At 43.9% G+C, this 20,436-nt stretch overlaps 1 protein-coding gene and 1 long non-coding RNA gene across 2 annotated transcripts in view; both read right to left on the reverse strand.

Annotated features, from left to right (window-relative positions):
• The window catches only part of LOC142570317 (sodium-dependent multivitamin transporter-like), a 41,059-nt gene extending 32,237 nt beyond the window's left edge, over positions 1–8,822 (reverse strand). The window contains exons 1-3 of the mRNA XM_075678711.1: positions 8,759–8,822; positions 5,542–5,628; positions 4,491–4,651 (exon numbers count right to left, since the gene is read on the reverse strand). Of these exons, the coding sequence (XP_075534826.1) occupies positions 4,491–4,651; positions 5,542–5,628; positions 8,759–8,806 (296 nt within the window). The 5' untranslated portion in view covers positions 8,807–8,822. The remainder of the gene's footprint in view (positions 1–4,490; positions 4,652–5,541; positions 5,629–8,758) is intronic.
• A 4,156-nt stretch (positions 8,823–12,978) lies between these two features.
• Positions 12,979–20,348, reverse strand: LOC142570326 (uncharacterized). Its single transcript, XR_012825663.1, has 3 exons — positions 20,241–20,348; positions 20,062–20,150; positions 12,979–13,082 (listed from the first exon to the last, which is right to left on the reverse strand). It is a non-coding gene; the product is annotated as an uncharacterized LOC142570326 (long non-coding RNA).
• Between the last annotated feature and the right edge of the window lie 88 nt (positions 20,349–20,436).

The raw sequence follows: 20,436 nt of genomic DNA on the forward strand, positions 1-20,436 counted from the left end.
ATTAGGCGAGCACACGATTTTTCCTTGAGAATGAAGATAGCCTTTTCACTTAAAAAAGGTGTTATCGATCTTTAGGTTTCGTGAGTTTTTTTATACGGCACTAAATATGCAAAATTTGGTGCATATTGGGAATTTTCTTGCAGAAAGATAACTTTTACCGAAAGGTAATATTTCCTAGTAGCTAATTGCCAGCAAGTTATACTGTGAGCGAAAAGTAATTTGGGAAGAATATAACGCGAAATCGGGGCCTGTACAGCTGGCGACAAAGTTGCAAGAAAGTTAGTTTTAGCCTATGTTTAGTCGTAAATTTAGCATTGACGTGGTCTGGGTAAAAATACGCTAAATAGTGCATTTATTACAAACATTCATTGTCTACAAACTGAGAAACTTTTATCAAATTACTTTTTGTTTTAAGCAAGAAAAACATTTTCGAATTTGTGTTATACCGGTGTCTGCGCTTGCACGTGCTTCCCCTTCGTATGAAAGCGTCCTAGCGGTAAGTACAACTTGCGCGGACGCAAAATTTCCTGAATCGATGGAGGAACATCTAGACAAGATAATCAGCTCCTCAAGTTTTTACTTGAGTGCTTTATTAGAAATTATTAGCCTACCCAATAAAAAAACGCGAGCCCCAATAGAGCGAATTTAACCGGATGTCGCCGTACAGCGACGGCCTGCATAGAGTCATCACGCAGCATCGGAAAGTAACGCCGGTGAGTAGAGAGTGCAGTTACGTACACTAAGATTTAGAAATGGGCGAAAACTTTGCGAATAAGAAAGCAATCTGTTGCTTTATTGCGGCAAATATGTAGCAAATATCAGCCAACACAATCGTGTTTTAGCGACCATGTTGGCAATGATGTTAGAGGATAATAATATTTGGGGTTTTACGTGCCAAAACCACTTTCTGATTATGAGGCACGCCGTAGTGGAGGACTCCGGAAATTTTGACCACCTGGGGTTCTTTAACGTGCACCTAAATCTAAGCACACGGGTGTTTTCGCATTTCGCCCCCATCGAAATGCGGCCGCCGTGGCCGGGATTCGATCCCGCGACCTCGTGCTCAGCAGCCCAACACCATAGCCACTGAGCAACCACGGCGGGTCATGTTAGAGGAGTGATGTCGACTCGTCATTCAATGTTTTGGCTTGCTTAAGTTCAAAATACTGCATTTAAAAACATTATGGAAAGAAATAAATACGTTTAGTTGCCCGCCCTCTCTGTCTTTCTTGTAGTTAAATGTTAAATTCAGACCGAGTGAGGCAGTCCGCTGACCTTTGTGAAGCGCAGGATTTAACATCCAGTCTGCGATACCCGAAGAAAAAAAAATTGGAAGGCTCGTTCGAGTTATCTACTGTAAAAAGGTTGCGGCTATAATCCTAAAATGCGCTCCTATGCTCCTCAGATGCATTATATTTTTTCACACTAAACCTAGTATGTTTCAGTGCTTGCACTTCCCCTGGTGGTCTTGTAGCAATGTTCAGAATAAGGTAAGTATGGCGCCTCTTAAGCATTAACAGGCCACAAAAATTTCTCTAAATAAAATGAGGGAGATTTCAAGTGCCAATATTTCCGGTACCTACAGCTACAATGTATTTCTGTAGTGGGTCTAGCAAGACATCAGAAATTTTATTGGTGATATTTGCCAGAGAAGTCAGACTATATATGCTAAAGCGTGAAAAGACTCATCCAGATCCGCCTAGAGGATGACAGTTTTGACTGTGCCACTTTTGCGTTATAGGATAAGAAGGGCATCAGATACTTTTCTTCGCGGTTGTGCTTAATAGTCTGTTTGTATATGCGTGTTTAGAGTGGTCGCACTCATTCTTTCATATGTCACAACCCAGGAATAAGAAAACGCATGCTATTGATTTCGCTCACGTTTATTGCATCCGACATGGAGTAAGGAAACCGAGGACAGGTCCGATCAGCACGAACGTATTGGAGAGTGTGTGGCGGAAGTCGATAGCTCGAGCGAGCCTTCCTATTTCTTTTCTTCGGTTTTTCAGGCTTGATGTTAAATCCTGCGCTTCACAAAGGTCCGCAGACTGCCTCATTCGGTCTGAATTTAACATTTAACTACAAGAAAAACGGAGAGGGCGGTCAACTAAACGTATTTCTTTCTTTCCATCATCCTTTTAAATGCAGTAGTTTGAACTTAAGCATGCCAAAACATTTAATGACGAGTCGACATCACTCCTCTAACATCATTGCCAACATGGTCGATGAAACACGATTGTGTTGGCTGATATTTGCTACATATTTGCCGCAATAAAGCAACAGATTGTTTTCTTATTCACAAAGTTTTCGCCCATTTCTAAATCTTAGTGTACGTAACTGCACTCTGTACTCACCGGCGTTACTTTCCGATGATGCGTGATGACTCTATGCAGGCCGTCGCTGTACGGCGACATCCGGTTAAATTCGCTCTATTGGGGCTCGCGTTTTTTTATTGGGTAGGCATAATAATTTCTAATAAAGCACTCAAGAAAAAACTTGAGGAGCTGATTATCTTGTCTAGATGTTCCTCCATCGATTCAGGAAATTTTGCGTCCGCGTAAGTTGTACTTGCCGCTATAACGTTTTCATACGAAGGGGAAGCACGTGCAAGCGCAGACACCGGTATAACACAAATTCAAAAATGTTTTTCGTGCTTAAAACAAAAACTAATTTGATAAAATTTCTCCGTTTGTAGACAATGAATGTTTGTAATAAATGCACTATTTAGCTTATTTTTACCCAGACCATGTCAATGCTAAATTTACGACTAAACATAGGCTAAAACTAACTTTCTTGCAAATTTGTTGCCAGCTGTACAGGCCCCCATTTCACGTTATATTCGTCGCAAATTATTTTTCGCTTACAGTATAACTTGCTGGCAATTGGCTACTATGAAATATGACCTTTCGGTAAAAGTTATCTTTCTACAAAAAATTCCTAATATGCACAAAATTTTGCATATTTAGTGCCGTATGAAAAACTCACGGAAAGGTAAAAATCAATAACACCTTTTTTAAGTGAAAAGCCTATGTTCATCCTCAAGGAAAAATTGTGTGCTCGCCTAATTTAAGAAGAGAAATTTTTTTTACAATCCGTTTTACGACTGATACTGTCGAGCTTTCTAAAAAACTTCACATGCTCCTAGCGGTGCTGAAAACTTTTTTGTTCGCAAAAATGTTTTACAGGAAGACTTCTTGCTTTAAATAGATAGTCCTCATTTTTTTTTTTCAAATAAATCGCTGACGGTTGAGCGCCAAGGTTGGGACAGTTGGCGTGGAATGACCCATAGGCGTTACTGAACTAATTGAATTTCTCAAAGTAAAATGCGTCAGGAAATTCGTAAAGTACGACTTACACACACTATCCGTACATGATAGCGTCGGTATGCAATTAGAATATACGAGAAAACATAATTCTGTCACGCGGAAACTCAAACACAAACCCCTTTTCCAGCTGCCGTTTGAGGTTAATCTTAGTAGGAGCGGCGAGCCACTGACAGCTCGCCTTCGTGCATAGCATTCACCGCAAGCGTTTCCCGGTAAACATTACGGTTACATAAGCAGCAGTTGCCGGGAAGCGTGAGAAGCAGTCAGGGATCTTAGAATGCTATAGCGTTCCACTCTTAAAGGCGAAGCTTAAGCGTTCTCCTAATGTTTTTTTCTCTTTCCTTACGTGACGACGATCAAGCACAAAGGGAGGATGACAAGAGCAAATGGCTACAGGGCCTTTATTTAGTTGAATGTGCAAACCCGCCCCGGTAACTCAGGGGTTATGGCGTCGTGCTGCTATAGGCGCGACGTTGTAGGTTCCATCCCGACCGTGGCAGCCGCATTCCTATGGGGGTGGATACTTGCACCGTGCTTTCGGTGCATGTTAAAGAATCACAGGTGGTCAAAATCGGAACCTTCTTTTCGGCGTCCCTTATAGCCCTCTGTACAATTTAGGGTCGTTAAAGCCCTCATTTTATGTTACCTGCACTTGAGCAAATGTAGTGCGCGGTGACCGTAGTTTGCACTGTCTGTTTGCTTTTGTTTTTCATTTGACAAACTTTCGAAGAATTTTTTTAGGCATTACAATGTTTCAGCCTAAGGCAATGTTTATATATGACAGTATAAAAGAATAGACAGTAAATCTAACTATAAGCCGTAATGCAACAAAGTGTCTGCAACAAAGTGCAACAAAAATGCAACAAAGCGCTACAATAAATCCATAACTGTGAATATCAATAAATACAAAAGGAAAAAAAAGATCACAAGGGTTGCAATGTGGGCTTGTTGGCAATGCATCTTCAGGGGGAGTACGGTAGCGCGATTAAAAGACGGGACAAAAGAAGACTCATAGGGACACACACAGCGCTGTGTGTGTCCCTATGTGTCTCCTTTTGTCCCGTCTTTTAATCGCGCTACCGTACTCCCCCGGAAAAAAAAGAGAGAGCGGACGCTCGCTGTCGTCATCGGCACTAAACTGTCCCATTAGGACGCTGAACTTACACGCTGCTCTCTTCACTGACGGGAACACCAGGCAGCGTCAGGTTGGCTGGACAAAGTTCGGTCGTGACGGGCATCTTGGGGAAGCGCACACCGCTCAATGTTTTCCCGATTGCTTGCCATAATGTCAAGCAGCTCAGCAAAGCTGTCGCAACTGCGGCGCCCTGCGAATGTTTAGTGTACACGTAGTATTCTAACATATTAGGTGCGCAAACGTAAGTCAACATAGACCTCGTGAATTATGTTAACAGATGGAGAAGAACCAGTCGTGTTTAAGTGGCAGTGGGAAATGGGGGGGGCGGGTGAGGGGGGGTAGGAGAATACCGAGATACAGATACATAACTTCATTCACATAATCGATGAAGGAGAGAGAAAAGAAAGCGTATAAATAGCTTGGTTGGCCCTCTTCCCCTCCAGCATGAGGCAGGTGGTGCGCAACAAAAGTTAAAATAAAAATAAAAATAGTAATGCCAAGTACTCGTGTCACGTCTAGATAGGCATTCAACTAAAGAGGAAACATAATATAGGGGGCACGCTCACGCCCTTCATGATTGTTTCATATTATTTTATTAATTTTTTTTCGTAGCGCTTTCTTGAGAATGCCGACCACATGCACTCTGGTCAATCCAAACATGCGCCATGCTTCACTATTTTGTGAGAGACCGTAAAGTTGCTTGGTAGAATTGATTTAACTCGCCTGTAGCATAGAAATGTGTCATACTTAGTAGCTCGCTATGACAATAGTTACAGCTCATTGGCAAGAAATTCTACTTGTGTCCCGCTTGCAGTGCGCGTTAGTTACGTAATGACGCAGTAAATATATATACCGAAGGAATATGTGGTGTTTTAATTGCGGGTTGGTGTGTTTCATGATGTCACCACTGAAGTTCGGCACTAATGGTTTCGTTATAAATTATCCCTGGAGTCCCATTTTTTTTTACTTAAATTTCCACTAAGTGTACTTCCATATATACCCAGCGGCTAACATTCCAGACACTTTGAAAGCCAATTTTCGTGCCTATTTCATGTCGCATTATAAATTATCAATACGTACAATGCCGTTAGCCCAGGGAAAGACAACCGCCATAAAAAAGAGGCCGACAAAAGGTCCTGTTGCGCTGTTGTAGAACACCATGATTATCTGCAAGAGATGATAATAAAATTATTAAAAATATGCTCTGTTGTGACATGGCGGGTCGTTATGCGGCCATAAGCTAAAAGCGAAAGCGAACAGCTGCTGCTTTTTTTGTTTTCCAAAAGGAAGTTGCTAGAGAATACTGGTGGGGGCACTTGTGCAGCAGTAATCCTCACGCAAGAGCTTGTTTTAACCATAAGAAACGACTTCTTCATGTAAAAGTTACACTAACATGCACATGGGTATCCCGCAATGTGGATTCTATAGACCATTTTTTCATGGCCGCCACCATATTGCTACGCAGTGGCGCCATCTATGGGCTGCCGGTATGCTGGCTTGGGCGAGCCCTCCGTCTTGCATGGCAGGTATACGCTCGGCGGTTGTTTCTGGCGTTTGTTTTCGTGCTCATGCGGTCTATTTAGTATTACGTGACATCTTCTGCGTGGAAAACGGTTCTGTGAGACGTGCTGAAGTGGTTTAAGTCGGTATGGCCGGACTTCCTGCTGGCGTTGAGGCGGACGGAGCACGCAGCGCGATGTGCGCGCGCATGTTTGAGCCTACAATCAGCCTCGGAGATCAATTGTGTATTTCTCAAAGTTCCATTCACTGATGTGACCTTATTGCAGTATTATCATCTAGTTCTAAGCTGCCGTTTAGGAGCAACGAAACATACACGACGATCGTAATAGCGTGAGTACCCTTCTGCTACGCTAGGGGCCTTGCTGCTATACTTTGACAAGCGTTCAAACTGCTAGCTGCAGATTACATTGCGTGATTACTTGGTTCGGTGGATGAGGTTTCGACCATTTAATGAAATAGTTTTGCTTAGTAATAACAGCATACCTTACAGTATGAATTATACTTGTCCAGCAAAGCTACCGTTTACGAACTGCGCGAGCATCCAAGCAGAGGTAAGTGCTGGATTACAGATATCTTTGTTTTATATAGCGCATGGTCCAAGCATGCCGCATCAACGGTTATAGATCTATAAACGCTGTGCGGCGTGACTATGCGAGGTCGTACTGCGGCGTAAGGTCGTTTTCTCTTTCTTTTTCCAAGAACGAGGATCATAACCAAATTTTTTTTCGGTTGTGTTCGTTCCGTTCTCTACGACGCCCTCACACGTAATACGGAAATTTTGGCCTCAGAAATAGCCATCGCATTCTTTTTATACGATCCATCTCGGATATTATGACTTTACAGGGTCAAAAGGCAATGCTGAAGCACATAGCTCATATGTATCATGCTGGTTGACCGACCGCAGTTTGCGCTCTATTGAGCAGCGTCATCGGCCTCATGCAGGAGGCTAGAGTAGACATATCGGTATTTCAAGCCTACTATACTTCAAATACGTGAGAACGATGTCGGTGTATCATAAATATTTGATACTGCCTGCCGCTCAGATGTTTCGGGGTTGCCTTAGGCAGGGCATACACGAGCATGCACTCTTATGTTCTAATCCCTACACCAAGCGATCGGATAGTGAGCATATTTACCATTTCATGCTGGTAATACAGTGACGCCGGTTCTCTTTGTTTAATTAAAACCGATATACGCAAAATAGTTCGCAACACATACACACACCGGGGCTGATAATGCGTGTCGCATGTTTGTGCCCCCAAGAGATATATCCGCGTACTGTAGTTACCGATGCACCGAAAGGCTTCCCTGACGACCTTCTATGAACGGGCATTGCGTAAATTTCACAAAGTACGATCTGACACATCTCGAAATCGTTCCGCAGCACGCGACAGCAATACTTTCAAGCAGCGCCGCACCGGATCGCACAAGCCAGAGAGGAGGAAAGACTCGCCGCGCACCCTTTCCTCCGCGCCCGATGAAAAGGTCTAAAGCTGCATGCTGAATTCGAATCATAAACCGTCATTGGCATGGATATCGAACAACGGTACGCACGTGGTTACTGTTAGTGGGGTAATATATCCTTTGACTTAGATATGCTGCCTGGCTAATGAAATCACACGATTCCGAGGAGAAAGTAGTTTTAGGAGTGTTTTTTTTTTATTTTGACCTCTGACATCGACCGCTTACGCTTTGAAGTTTCTTCAGCCGAGCCTCTTGTGTAACGGTCACGCACATCGCAAAAATACCCAGAGGTAGACTGCATAAGCCACGGCTCTAATTCTTTGGTGGCATACAAGAACGTCATTCTCTGTAGACACGGCGAACGGCACCGGCGAAATTACACTTGCGAGCGCCCCCTCTTCCTTCGCACTCACCCTCACCCATTGGCCTTTTAGACTTCGCCAAATACGCCGTGTTTGATTGGCCGCCACACGTATAGTACTCCACTTAGAGTTCTCTCTTCCTTGCTCTCTCTCTCTCCTCTCTCTCTCTCTCTCTCTCTCTCTCTCTCTCTCTATCACTGGCTTGTCGACGTCGCCTTCCTGCTCTACTCATCCTGAATGCAAGGTCTCTAGCACCAGACTCCCTAGCTTCCGCTCGCGCCGGTAATCAAACTTTCGCGCTAGCAGGCACGTGCTATTTTACCATACACGCACATATCTTGCAGAAAGAACTCTATGTGGAAAATTCAAAAAAAAAAAAAAACAAGGTGCACTGGCAAGTGCGACGAGCGTTTCCTGAAAGCGGTGCCATTCGCGCTTTCTCGAAGGGGAGCCGGCAGAGAGGAACGAAAGTCACTAATGATACTCTGAGCCACGAGTTAGGTAACGAAGCGGCAAACTGATGCTGTGACTTCGTCTGATTGTTAAGTAAATGTACTATTATCAGGATGCCAACAGAGATGGGGTTGGAAACGCTTAAATTACGTATCGGTTCTGCATACAGAACTCTCGTTTACTTGAGCGGAAAACAAACCTCATAACAGCAAGAGTCAGTTCGTTTCAGTAATTGTTACGGGCGTGTCGCGTACGTAGGTAGCAGGCGCCTCATAAATGTGTGAAGTACTAAAGTTGACAAAACATTGTATCCATGTAATTAGCAATTACTCTCCCGCGCTCGTGAGTCATTGCTACATTTCATGAAATCCCATGCTCATCATAACGATACCCAACATAGCAGGAAGTGAAGCACACGTTCAAGGAGGCCAGTAAATAAGACCTCGTGTATGCAAAACGTGCGAGCTATAGTATGATGAGTACTGCGAGGCGCTCACCTTTGCCGCTGATCCCAAGTGAGGTGCTGCTATGGCGTACGCTGTCATGATTGCACCGACGACGAGAGCTGAAAAAAAAAAAGACACAATGTCGTAGCGCCGCGCATGCATCGGGGCCAATTGATCCACGGCACGGCGCAGCCCCTTGAAAGTCACGCATGGCATTGTCGAAAGGGTGTACGATACTCGCGGTGTGCAACGAAAGGCTGACTCCGAGCTGTTTATAACGGAGCTCCCGTTGCATCGCCCGTGCGTCGCGAAACTCTGGACAACGAAGCATCTGCGTTGCCATTCTTCTGTCGCGACACGGGATGCTGAATGGGCAATCTGAGGAGATCCGAAAGAGTGTTCTGGGTCAGCTTTCGCCACACGGTGAGTTGGCCGTACACTACACTGGCCGAGGATTGCAAAGTCTCCGTCATACTTGACGCGAACACGCCTTACGTGCCTTTCGGGTTCTCCTGCGGCTGGCGCTGGAGTTTTCTGCTTGGCGGGCCCTGAAAGAGCTATAGCTTCGTGCGTCTGCCCTTGAAAGCATTCGACGTTTGCTCTTCCTAGCCTGCGTTTGCTGAGCTTGGGTAGCTGTACATTTGTCTTGGTCGTCTGGGTTTAGTCTGATTGCGGCTGTACATCAGCGGTACCCAAATTCACCATCAAAGACGCTTCTTATAGTGGCTTCGAGCGGGCAAAAAGCTGAGTTTTTGTAGAAGAGTGCCTTTTTTTTACATATGAATAATCGCAGAGGCCACTAACCGAAAATATCCGTAAGAAATAGAATCTACGAGGTTCTAGCCGGTACATCAAGCATTAACGGTAGTAGGTCCCTTGGTCAGAAACTTGTTTCGAATTGCATGGCAAGCTTGGGCCATAGTAGTCTAGGATTGTCAAACATTCTAGCCATCTCTTAAGAAACAAAAAATTTCGAACTATTCACTGTGCAAACCATATTACTCCCCTCCCCCCCCCCCCCCCCTCTCCATTCTGGTTTTTCTGTAAGTTCAAAGGCGCAGCTTTCAAGTTGCTGCAACAAGACGCCTCGGCACCTACAAGAAGTTGTTCAAAACTTGCTGTTTTTGTCACTTTTATGCCATTGCGGGTGAGACGTCAGTGGCAGAAAAAGTTACGCACTGCCTACAGTCAACAGCAAAAGTTTACGGGATGAGGTTTGCCATGCAAATGTGAATTCCTGCACTCTTAAGGCATGCTACTTCTAATTTAAGGAATCATTGTGTAGGTGGCGAAGGCTACTATATGTTGGAACATTTAATTCAGGGTTTTGTGGCGACTCTTGGCCAGAATTCAGCTTCTTAGCAGATCCTGCGTCCCGTAAGCTTTTGCGTTTGGCGGTACAAACCTTTGCAAGAGCAAATTCGCAGTTTGAACGTCGTTTTATGACTAACCACATCGGAATTACGCATGTGATGTGCTAGATTGTTTGTGTGTTGTCAAACAATTTTCAGACACCGGCCTAACGTTCTTGCGTTGTCGGCATAGACTAAAGACAGCATTCTTACTTCGCGTGAACACTGCGACGAACTGTGTAACCCAATAACAGGCTCTTAAAGGGACGCTAAAGGTTAACATTAAGTAAACGTGAACTGTTGAAATACCATCCCAGAAACATCTAAACACTTGTTTCATGCGAAGAAGAGACTTATTTTAAGAGATAATGCGTTCTGAAGCGTGCGCGTACCTCTAGCCCAGTTCAAATCGCCCGCCCTCCGATCGAGGAATGGTGACGTCATGGTCTCATGGTGACGTTGCGCCGTCGGTGAGTAAAACGGCGCCCGCAGACAGCGCTGCGGCTTTTCTGCCCAAAACGCAAACGCGCGGCCAGAAACAGAGCCAAGACAGAGCCGACAGCAGCGCGAAAGCGGAACTATGGTGGCTAGCGGAAGGGAAAGCGCGAGACGATCAGCTGGTTCTTTATTTTATCACGCCAACTTTGACGCTCGTTGCAATGGACAACCCTGACAACTACACATTGGCTCGCGATGCTGGGCTCGACTTCAGCGATTTAAGCACTGATGAACGTGACTTGCTGCTGAGGGCTCGCGCTGCCGGCGTCGTTGCGTACTACTACGAGGGCAACTGTATGTAATGGCTGTACATATTCTCCCATTGTAGCTTTTCCTTCGAGAAAACTAAATGCCGCACTTGCGCTTCGGAGAATGCAGGCAAGACCGACGGAACAGCGCTACGGGAAAGCATTGCTTTAAATGTCCACACGACTTCAGTAAGTCGGCGTTGAACTCGTCATCCTCTGAACGAAAGAGCAGCGAGCACACTTTGCCAACGCGCTGTGGCAGAGGTACGGCGCTTAACCACTTCGAACGAAGAGGTTCACTTGTTGGCACACAGTGATAAGTAACGTTGGATTCGCCGCTGCAACTGCGCTTCGTCAAGTTCCGCGGATCATTCGCGCATCCCACGACAGCACATGGACGTGGCATGCTCGCTGCTTGTTCCAAATGCAAGTTTCGCGACCCAGCAGAACCAGCGCAGCACGACGCGATAACGAAACAACTTAAAATCTAAAGCGCGCGCGTCGCAGAGTTGAGCGCGCAGAGTCGAGCGAAAACGAAACCAATCGATCACCCGTACTACTGAAGGGTAACGTTAAAACGTTATTTTTTCTTAGAATCGAACAGAAGTAGACAAGTAGCATTTTCTTCTTTCCTATAACCTAATGCAATGATCTTTTTAATACGAGTAGTTGACTACTAGTGACATTAATTATGATGAGGAGTGCCTTCGTCATCGGGCTAGTACGGGAATGTCGCTGGGGGTTCTCAAATCGTATCATGCATTTACCTCAATTTCTCGGTTACTAAAGCTCTGTTCGCGATTATATTGACGCCTTAGACGTTCTAGAGCATTGCTTTATCATTTTAATTTGACTTCATAGTAACCTTTAGTGTCCCTTTAAAATCTGTAGCGCAAATATATAAACTCTATCATCAGGCTAAGCTCTGACATGGGCCATCGCTAATCAGTGTGGACAAGCGGAGAGAGCACACCGAGATTGAGTCAAGGTGACTTGACTGGCTCCAATATTCCACCGCGTGGGGTGTTATACTGTTTTGCTGTTCATGCTGAAATAACAGATTGTTCGTCACGCTAACATACGCCCCTTTATGCGCCATCAGGGTTAATTTTGAATTTTCGATGGACTTGGAGCGCCAAAGCTAACGCAGGTGTACCGAGTTCTTGCACGTGGATAGTTCTGTTGTTTAATAACGTAATTAACGACTTATGAAGGACAAGTCGAAAGTGATCTTTAAGAACGGGTTTTAGTTTGTCCGTGAAGCAATTGTCATCCTGCTTCTGGTAACTGCAAACGCGCGTTACAAATATCCACATCTACTGAACGCTCCTAGTTTATAGCTTTTGCTATAGTTAGCCCGTTTTCGTGCTTGTTATTCATTGACTGCCTCTCAACCCTCGCTCGCATAGCGGCAATGAGGGAACACATTCGCATAAAAATCAGGGATGGTGGCCTGATGTTTACTGTGGCGCCTTAGGCGCGTAGAGACGTGCAACTCCTTTTACAGCTTTCCTAAAATATTTGTACACAGTGTAAAGGTGACTTTTTTTTTATGCAGTTGAGACACGTGATGTTCGAGTTGAGTGAATTAAACAAATATATTGCGGTGTTGTCAGACTTTGTCTACAACATAAGATAATGCACGGCGCATATTTTAGCCCCACAAGACCCAACATATAATTTTTTACTTTACTCTGAACATGAAACCCGAAAATTTGTATTTGTTCGCGGGAAACGTAACAGAAACCACATAGTAGCGTTCTTGATACGCTGCAGCGAGTTTTCACTTGCAGATACTTCACAAAGCCAATTAATAATTTACTGCAATTAATAATTTTTTTTTACTAAATCAACATATTATTGTTTTGTTGTAGGAATGTACTTTCCATGGCAAGAGCTAAAGATGAAGAACTTGATTTATTTTTGCTTCATGTGGAATGAAAGTTCGGTCTTTTGGTGGTTAAGCGGGATGTCGGATACACAAACGTCATGTTATTACAGATAGGAAAGATGGCGCACGCCTCACTGGCGCTGCCGAAAATCTGTGACGTGCGTGCGTATTCTCCAGCCTGTGAAATGCCACCGCATCTCATCAGACACGGTACGTCCCCCTTGTTTAAACTGAAATATTTTTGTTTCCGCCAAGTAGTATCAACAATAAACTTACCTATTCCTTTTGTGACTGCAGCCGAGTGCTTCTCGTCCACGTTAAAGTATCGTGCTCCGATATCGACGTAAATGATTGCTGATTGAGAGTTGATCAGTGACGAAATTGTGCTGCGAAACGCATACGCTGTTATGAATAGCACGTAGGACGATGAATGATCAACAGCCGTTATTAAATAGCAACTTTGCAGATTCATGCAGGACAAATCTAAAGAAAGATGCATGAATAGTGAAACATATTATAAATACAGGGTGCACTTAGCGAAGGTTATGTAATTAAGCCGGAGTTGTGAAGGAAGACGCAACCGAAAGTATTCTTTGCTATTGTATGGAGAAGTCACACTATTTTTGTATCCTGCCTAATTAGATAATGACACGATATTAATCAATTTTGAAATACTAAATTAAGGGCAAAACTGGCAACGAGAAAGTTCTCGAGCGTTCTAAGAAACATGTAATTCAGCAGGTTCTAAGTTCTTACATGGTAAGTAATCATTTTTTTCTGCGCCCTAAAAAAAACCAGCCATATTTTAAGAAAACAGTGAAAAAGCACATGGCACGCCCGCTTGTGCACTTCGATTGCAGTGCTGTCAAATGTGCCGCGTGCGAACCAACAGCGCATTTAGCTCGGTGTACTGCCTAATCTGGTCCGGCACATCCCTGACGTAAATCACGCATGCGCAGTCAACGCCTGCGTCGATATAGGTCGCCGTGATGTCCTATATATATATATATATATATATATATATATATATATATATATATATATATATATATATATATATATATATATATGTTGCATGTACTAAATAAGCATACATAAAATTGCCCGGCGGCAGCATTCCAACATAGAACAACGAGCCCATCAGCCCGACTCCCTAACCGTGACGCCAGCAAGCCTCAGCAGTTGTAATGAAACATGCATATAAGCATTTACGGCTTGCAAGACAGGGCGTTGAGGGGCTTAGTGCGTTTTATCTCAATACAAACGCTCGACGCCATCTTTCGCTGCCGCTAATAATTACGCATAAAAATACAGACTTCTTTTTTAGTTTTAATCCGTATTACGAAGAACATTACTCACATTAACGCTGCGATTTCCATTTCAGCCATGCTAACGGGAGGCCGAGGCTAAGTCCACCACTCCTACGAGACCGTGTAGTTCAAAAGCGCGACCGCCTTGAGCGGGCCGCAGTACAAGAGGCCGGCGCAAGGCGACGACGCCGCCAAGATCCTGTACTTCTAACCGAATCTGCTCGCGGTCATCGAGTTCTTTTCCATTAATGTGTGTCTGCGCACGTCATTCCACACGTGTTTATACAGCCAGCTTATGTTCGCCGCAGTTCACAGTGCCACCAAAGCTGCGAGCCTTAGTTCGGGGAACATTCTAACATGTTGATATTGCATTCATTGTTTCGCGCGTGCGGCGTAGTTACGATTTTTAAATAAATAAACGAGTAAAATCATCCAACGACTGGGCTCGAACAGAGGACCTCTGGCACAGAAGCCCAATGCTCTATTACGCCACGGGCACTTTTCCCCCTTTAACGTCGTCCCTCATAATCGGATCGTAGTTTTAACATGTTAAATTCCAGAATATACTTAAAATAATTAACGCGTCGTCATACGTTAAATGTGCGCCGAACCACAAGATGGTGCAGTGAAATAATTTGAGTCAGACGCTCGTCCTACTCCCTTCACGCGAGGAGTGACGCGATAAAGTTTGGTACGCAGTGACTACGCCCCTATCTCCTTCCCAACTAGCTCAGGAAGAGTTTGCTTCCACCGACTTCAACTGGAGGTTGAATTGCCTTCCCCCTTTCTTTTTTCATAATTCGCGCGCTTTCATTGGGACGCAGAAATGACGACGTGACAAACGGAATGTCAGAAGCTGCTGACTTAGATGTTAATTATAACGCGAAGTGAATACCTGCGAAGTTTGTTAATTACGCTCGACAAATTGTGCAATTAAGCAGAGCAGAAAACGTAGCGTGACTTGCTCCATATAACACCAATGGTATGCATTCGGTCGCGTCCTGCAAGAGCACATCTGCATATTATTAAAGCTTGCGTGAGCTTAGGTTAGACACCCTGTATGTGCCTGACACTTGAATGCAGGTGCGTGAATTGTTGCCAACTGCACATGTTTTCAACCTTGTGCGACACTGAGAATACAAAACGAACATTAACGCTTTCATTTACTTTTTTTTTACCCCATTTGAAATGTAAACAGCATGCATGTGAAGAATTTGAACAGGCCTTTCTTGAAATTCACCTTGCTCTTCAAGACAATTTAGTGAATGCCGCGGTTTACATGTTCGAACAAGTTTTCTATTGCAAATGGTAATTACAGAATCCTATACCGTACAGCTTTCAACCAATTTAATTGCACATGAAAGCTTCCACCCCATACGCTGAATGCTCTTGAAATTGTGCAGTTTGGTTTTTTTTAAATCAACAAGAGAGTAGAAAGAGTTGCACGAAAACGAAAACATGAAGGATGAAACACAACTCTTTGTACAGTTCCTGCGGAACTACTATGGTTGATCGTCACATGTCGACGTGAGGAAGTGCACATGTTGGACAAAACAGACGTCGTGTAAACGAAATGTTGCGATAGCATGCGCTAACTTTGAAAAATAAAGAAGACATCGAATTTCGTTGAGTTGACAAGGTGTGCGGGAGTCAAGCGTTTTTGAAGAGACAATGAATTTTTATCGAAAAGAAAATATGAAGGCGAAGTAGAATAGCAGTATTCTGCACACAAACTTTTGTGGGGAAAATGAACCAGCTTGTTCTTAATAATGTCGCATGAGAAATCTTCACCTTGACAAGTAACCTGACTGATTTGCGGAAGCTCGATGTTTAAAGGTGATGTTTCTTTTTATTTCCCCATTATTTCGCCGTTGTTATTAGTTTTTTGTTTTCCGTGTTTTTGGTCTGATAGATCCGCATTTTTTTTTCGTAATATGATTGCTTCGGACAGGAATCCAAAAATACGTTGTTTAACGCAAAACAACACACACAGGAAAGACGACCCCCCCTCCCCCCAGGACAAGGCGCTACTCTCAACTGACATCATTTTATGGTGTCACTTTTATAGAACAGCTGAAACTAGAGGAACATGCCCAGTGGGCACCAGGCGGTGGAGCTACCAACATCCGATCCCAAGAGCGCACTCATGCGACAGAATCCAAAAAACCAAATTCAGCGCTGTACAAGGTTAAGGAAGGCACACTAATGCACTGTGATCCCAATGACTGAATGAAGAATGCTTCCGATAACTCTCGGGCGGTGGTGTCACGGCTCTTTTTCAAAATCGTGGTATCACTAAACATGGGTTTGCACTTGCATATTTTACAATGCTCAGCCAAATGGGAACCTGTGCCTGTTGGTATGGATCGCTCATGTTCTCTAAGGCGCTCGTTAACACAGCGGCCTGACTGCCCTACATACACTTTGCCACATGACAAGGGAATCTTATAAATCACACCGACGCTGCAATCTACAAACTTCGCGTGGTTCTTTTCACAATCTGGTTTTTTACTTGTTTTACAAATACGGCTGCACAACATTGACAGTCTCTGTGGAACGCAAAACACTACCGGAATTTTGTATCTAGTGGCAACATTCTTTAGATTGTGAGCCACTCTGTAGCAACACGGCACAACTTCAGGCCTCTTCTTTTGAGTGATGCATTTACTTTTGTGCCGCTTCCCTTTGAGTTTCTGAAGCAATACCCCTGAGACTGACGTCACCACCACACTTGGGTAACCAGCAGCCTGCAGCCTATTTAACTGTGCAATGAAACTCAGGTTCGCAGAGTGATGACAAGATTTCATTAACGAAGATTCTAGACACATCAAAGCAATGGCGCGTTTCACAGTCTTTGACTGCGCAGACGCGTAAGGTAATAGTTCCTTACGTGCACGTGGCGAATACATCCAACAGGCGTGGCCTGTTTGTAAGGATAGCTGCAAATCTAAAAAAACTGGAGTTCACCGTCCCTAGATAGCTCATGTGTGAAAGTTAAACCTTTGCCATTGTCATTGAACAGAGTTAAAATGTCAGCTACCGTAACGGAGCATTAGTTGTTAGTCTGTTTTATCACAACAATAAAATCGTCAACATATCTAAAAATTTGAACTGAGTCATTGTTTTAGACACTCTTAGGAACGCGGTCGCGACAAACGATAAAAAGATATTACAAAGAGCAGGCGCCACACATGAACCAATACACACACCATTTCTCTGGATAAAAAGGTTATTTTCGAACCGGATAAAAGTTGCACTTAAATAAAATTCAAGAAGGGACATGAAACTTTCCGAAAACAAACCGGTCGCATTGCGAAAATCTACCTCGCCACTTTCTTCTATGCACGTCATCACACTGCGAAATAGCTCATCATGCGGTATTGAATAGTAAAGATCTTCGACGTCAACAGAAAAGATGTCGGCTACTGAATGGCTGTCTTCCAGAAAGGAAACAACATCGAAAGAATCCTTTATGCCATAAGGATCGTCAATAGTTAAGCGCTTCAACTGTTTTTGCAAGAAGCGGCTAACCAAAACCCGCCAACAGTTGTTTTCACTGACTATTGTACGGAAAGGCACATCCGGTTTCTGCGTTTCTGCAGTGAAAAAAACTTCTAGAGCAAGTACCTTACATTGTTTTACATCTTTCACAATCTTGGTGAGGCCTATATTTTCCAACAAAGAAATGGCTTTGCGTTTTACCTTCTGAGCTTTCTCATTTGCCAGAATGAAGTTCCTGTTGACAGCCTGAATGGCTTTTTTGTTGAAGACCGCAGACGGAGCTATCACAAAAAAGTGTGTGTGTATTGGTTCATGTGTGGCGCCTGCTCTTTGTAATATCTTTTTATCGTTTGTCGACCGCGTTCTTAAGAGTGTCTAAAACAATGACTCAGTTCAAATTTTTAGATATGTTGACGATTTTATTGTTGTGATAAAACAGACTAACAACTAATGCTCCGTTACGGTAGCTGACATTTTAACTCTGTTCAATGACAATGGCAAAGGTTTAACTTTCACACATGAGCTATCTAGGGACGGTGAACTCCAGTTTTTTAGATTTGCAGCTATCCTTACAAACAGGCCACGCCTGTTGGATGTATTCGCCACGTGCACGTAAGGAACTATTACCTTACGCGTCTGCGCAGTCAAAGACTGTGAAACGCGCCATTGCTTTGATGTGTCTAGAATCTTCGTTAATGAAATCTTGTCATCACTCTGCGAACCTGAGTTTCATTGCACAGTTAAATAGGCTGCAGGCTTCTGGTTACCCAAGTGTGGTGGTGTCGTCAGTCTCAGCGGTATTGCTTCAGAAACTCAAAGGGAAGCGGCACAAAAGTAAATGCATCACTCAAAAGAAGAGGCCTGAAGTTGTGCCGTGTTGCTACAGAGTGGCTCACAATCTAAAGAATGTTGCCACTAGATACAAAATTCCGGTAGTGTTTTGCGTTCCACAGAGACTGTCAATGTTGTGCAGCCGTATTTGTAAAACAAGTAAAAAACCAGATTGTGAAAAGAACCACGCGAAGTTTGTAGATTGCAGCGTCGGTGTGATTTATAAGATTCCCTTGTCATGTGGCAAAGTGTATGTAGGGCAGTCAGGCCGCTGTGTTAACGAGCGCCTTAGAGAACATGAGCGATCCATACCAACAGGCACAGGTTCCCATTTGGCTCAGCATTGTAAAATATGCAAGTGCAAACCCATGTTTCGTGATACCACGATTTTGAAAAAGAGCCGTGACACCACCGCCCAAGAGTTATCGGAAGCATTCTTCATTCAGTCATTGGGATCACAGTGCATTAGTGTGCCTTCCTTAACCTTGTACAGCGCTGAATTTGGTTTTTTGGATTCTGTCGCATGAGTGCGCTCTTGGGATCGGATGTTGGTAGCTCCACCGCTTGGTGCTCACTGCGCATGTTCCTCTAGTTTCAGCTGCTCTATAAAAGAGTGACGCAATAAAATGATGTCAGTTGAGAGTAGCGCCTTGTCCTGGGGGGGGGGGGGGGTCGTCTTTCTTGTGTGTGTTGTTTTGCGCTAAACAAAGTATTCATGGATTCGCACCAACTAGCCCGCCAACGCATTGTGCTTCGGACAGGCTATATGAAAACCTATGTGTGCAGCCATCGTCACAAGCTTACGGACTACGCGATCTGTGAATAAGCTGAATATTTACTACCGGGACACAGAGTCCGGTATTCGAATTTTTAGCTTGCACTCACATATCCGAAAAACATAGATTTGTACGGTTTTACTGACTACGGTCACAACCCGCTCGGAAATTCGACATTTCATCAGATCCAGTGGTCCGTAAACTTTTGACGGTGACTGTATATACATGCTTGTTTCCTTTTCAAAATTTTGTTCAGAATTCAGTGATCTAGTTGGTCGTCCTATTCTTTCTGGGTGAGTTTTATTTCCGCTTGTCACCGTCGTGCTAAAAACCATAGTCCGTTTGACATAACGACTCTATTCCAATGTTTTTCTGTATTTTTTTGTGTGCTTCGCCGGTGGTCCAAGCAGTGTTCCACTTTGCATAACCGCTAGATATAAAGTATATTACTTCATAAAGAACAGTGCATCATTGTGATGTTCAGTATAATTAGACCGTATTTCGATGAAGGTGCAAGGTTCCCTTCCCTAAGCTCTAGAACGCTGGTAACGCGTCGCGACATAACAGTAGGCTCCTGCATAGGAACAATCCTTCTTAAACGAGAGTATTAACTGAGCACGTGTTCATAAAAACATTCTTACGTTAAACTTCTTCGTAAGAGCAGATGTCAGCCAATCGTGATGCTGGGCAAACTAGTACCGAAGGTCACCGGTAAATGGCAGAGAGTGCTTACAAACAGGAAACTTTGTAATTTTGACCTCTGACTTTAGGCTTTATTTACAGTTGTGCGAAAATTAGGTATCTGTTTAGTCGTGCTTTCCTCGTGAATTAATGATATCTTGCTGAAAGATGTCATATTCCTTCTTTATTTCAATGGCGCTTACACGTTGCACGAAACTTACATGAGCGATTTGTGAAAGCAGTGTAGAAAGCATACATAATTTTACCTTGTTGCGGCACTCACTACGCCGGCGAGAAACAATCCTGAGAAGCAAGGAAATTCGTTGAGGTTTTTCTTCACATAATAGGGAACAATCTGAAAAGATACGCAAGAGACACAAAGTGTGAACACTCATGGAGCGCTTATCGGCATTTCGTAAACAGTACATCGCTGTTTAGAAGTCACCTGGTCGTAGGATTTGATCGCACCGGTCAGCATTGGATCACAATCGCGAAACCAGTAGATGAGCGAAACACCGAGACTAGAAGCAACTCCGTAGTAGATCAGCACGAGAACTGTTCCGACAACCGCGGTCCTGAGTGCGTAAAGCAAGGGAATAACAGTACACATGTTATTACACAAGATTACACAGGTTACACAA

The sequence above is a fragment of the Dermacentor variabilis genome, chromosome 1, assembly GCF_050947875.1.
Source record: "Dermacentor variabilis isolate Ectoservices chromosome 1, ASM5094787v1, whole genome shotgun sequence".
NCBI classification, from domain to species: domain Eukaryota; kingdom Metazoa; phylum Arthropoda; class Arachnida; order Ixodida; family Ixodidae; genus Dermacentor; species Dermacentor variabilis.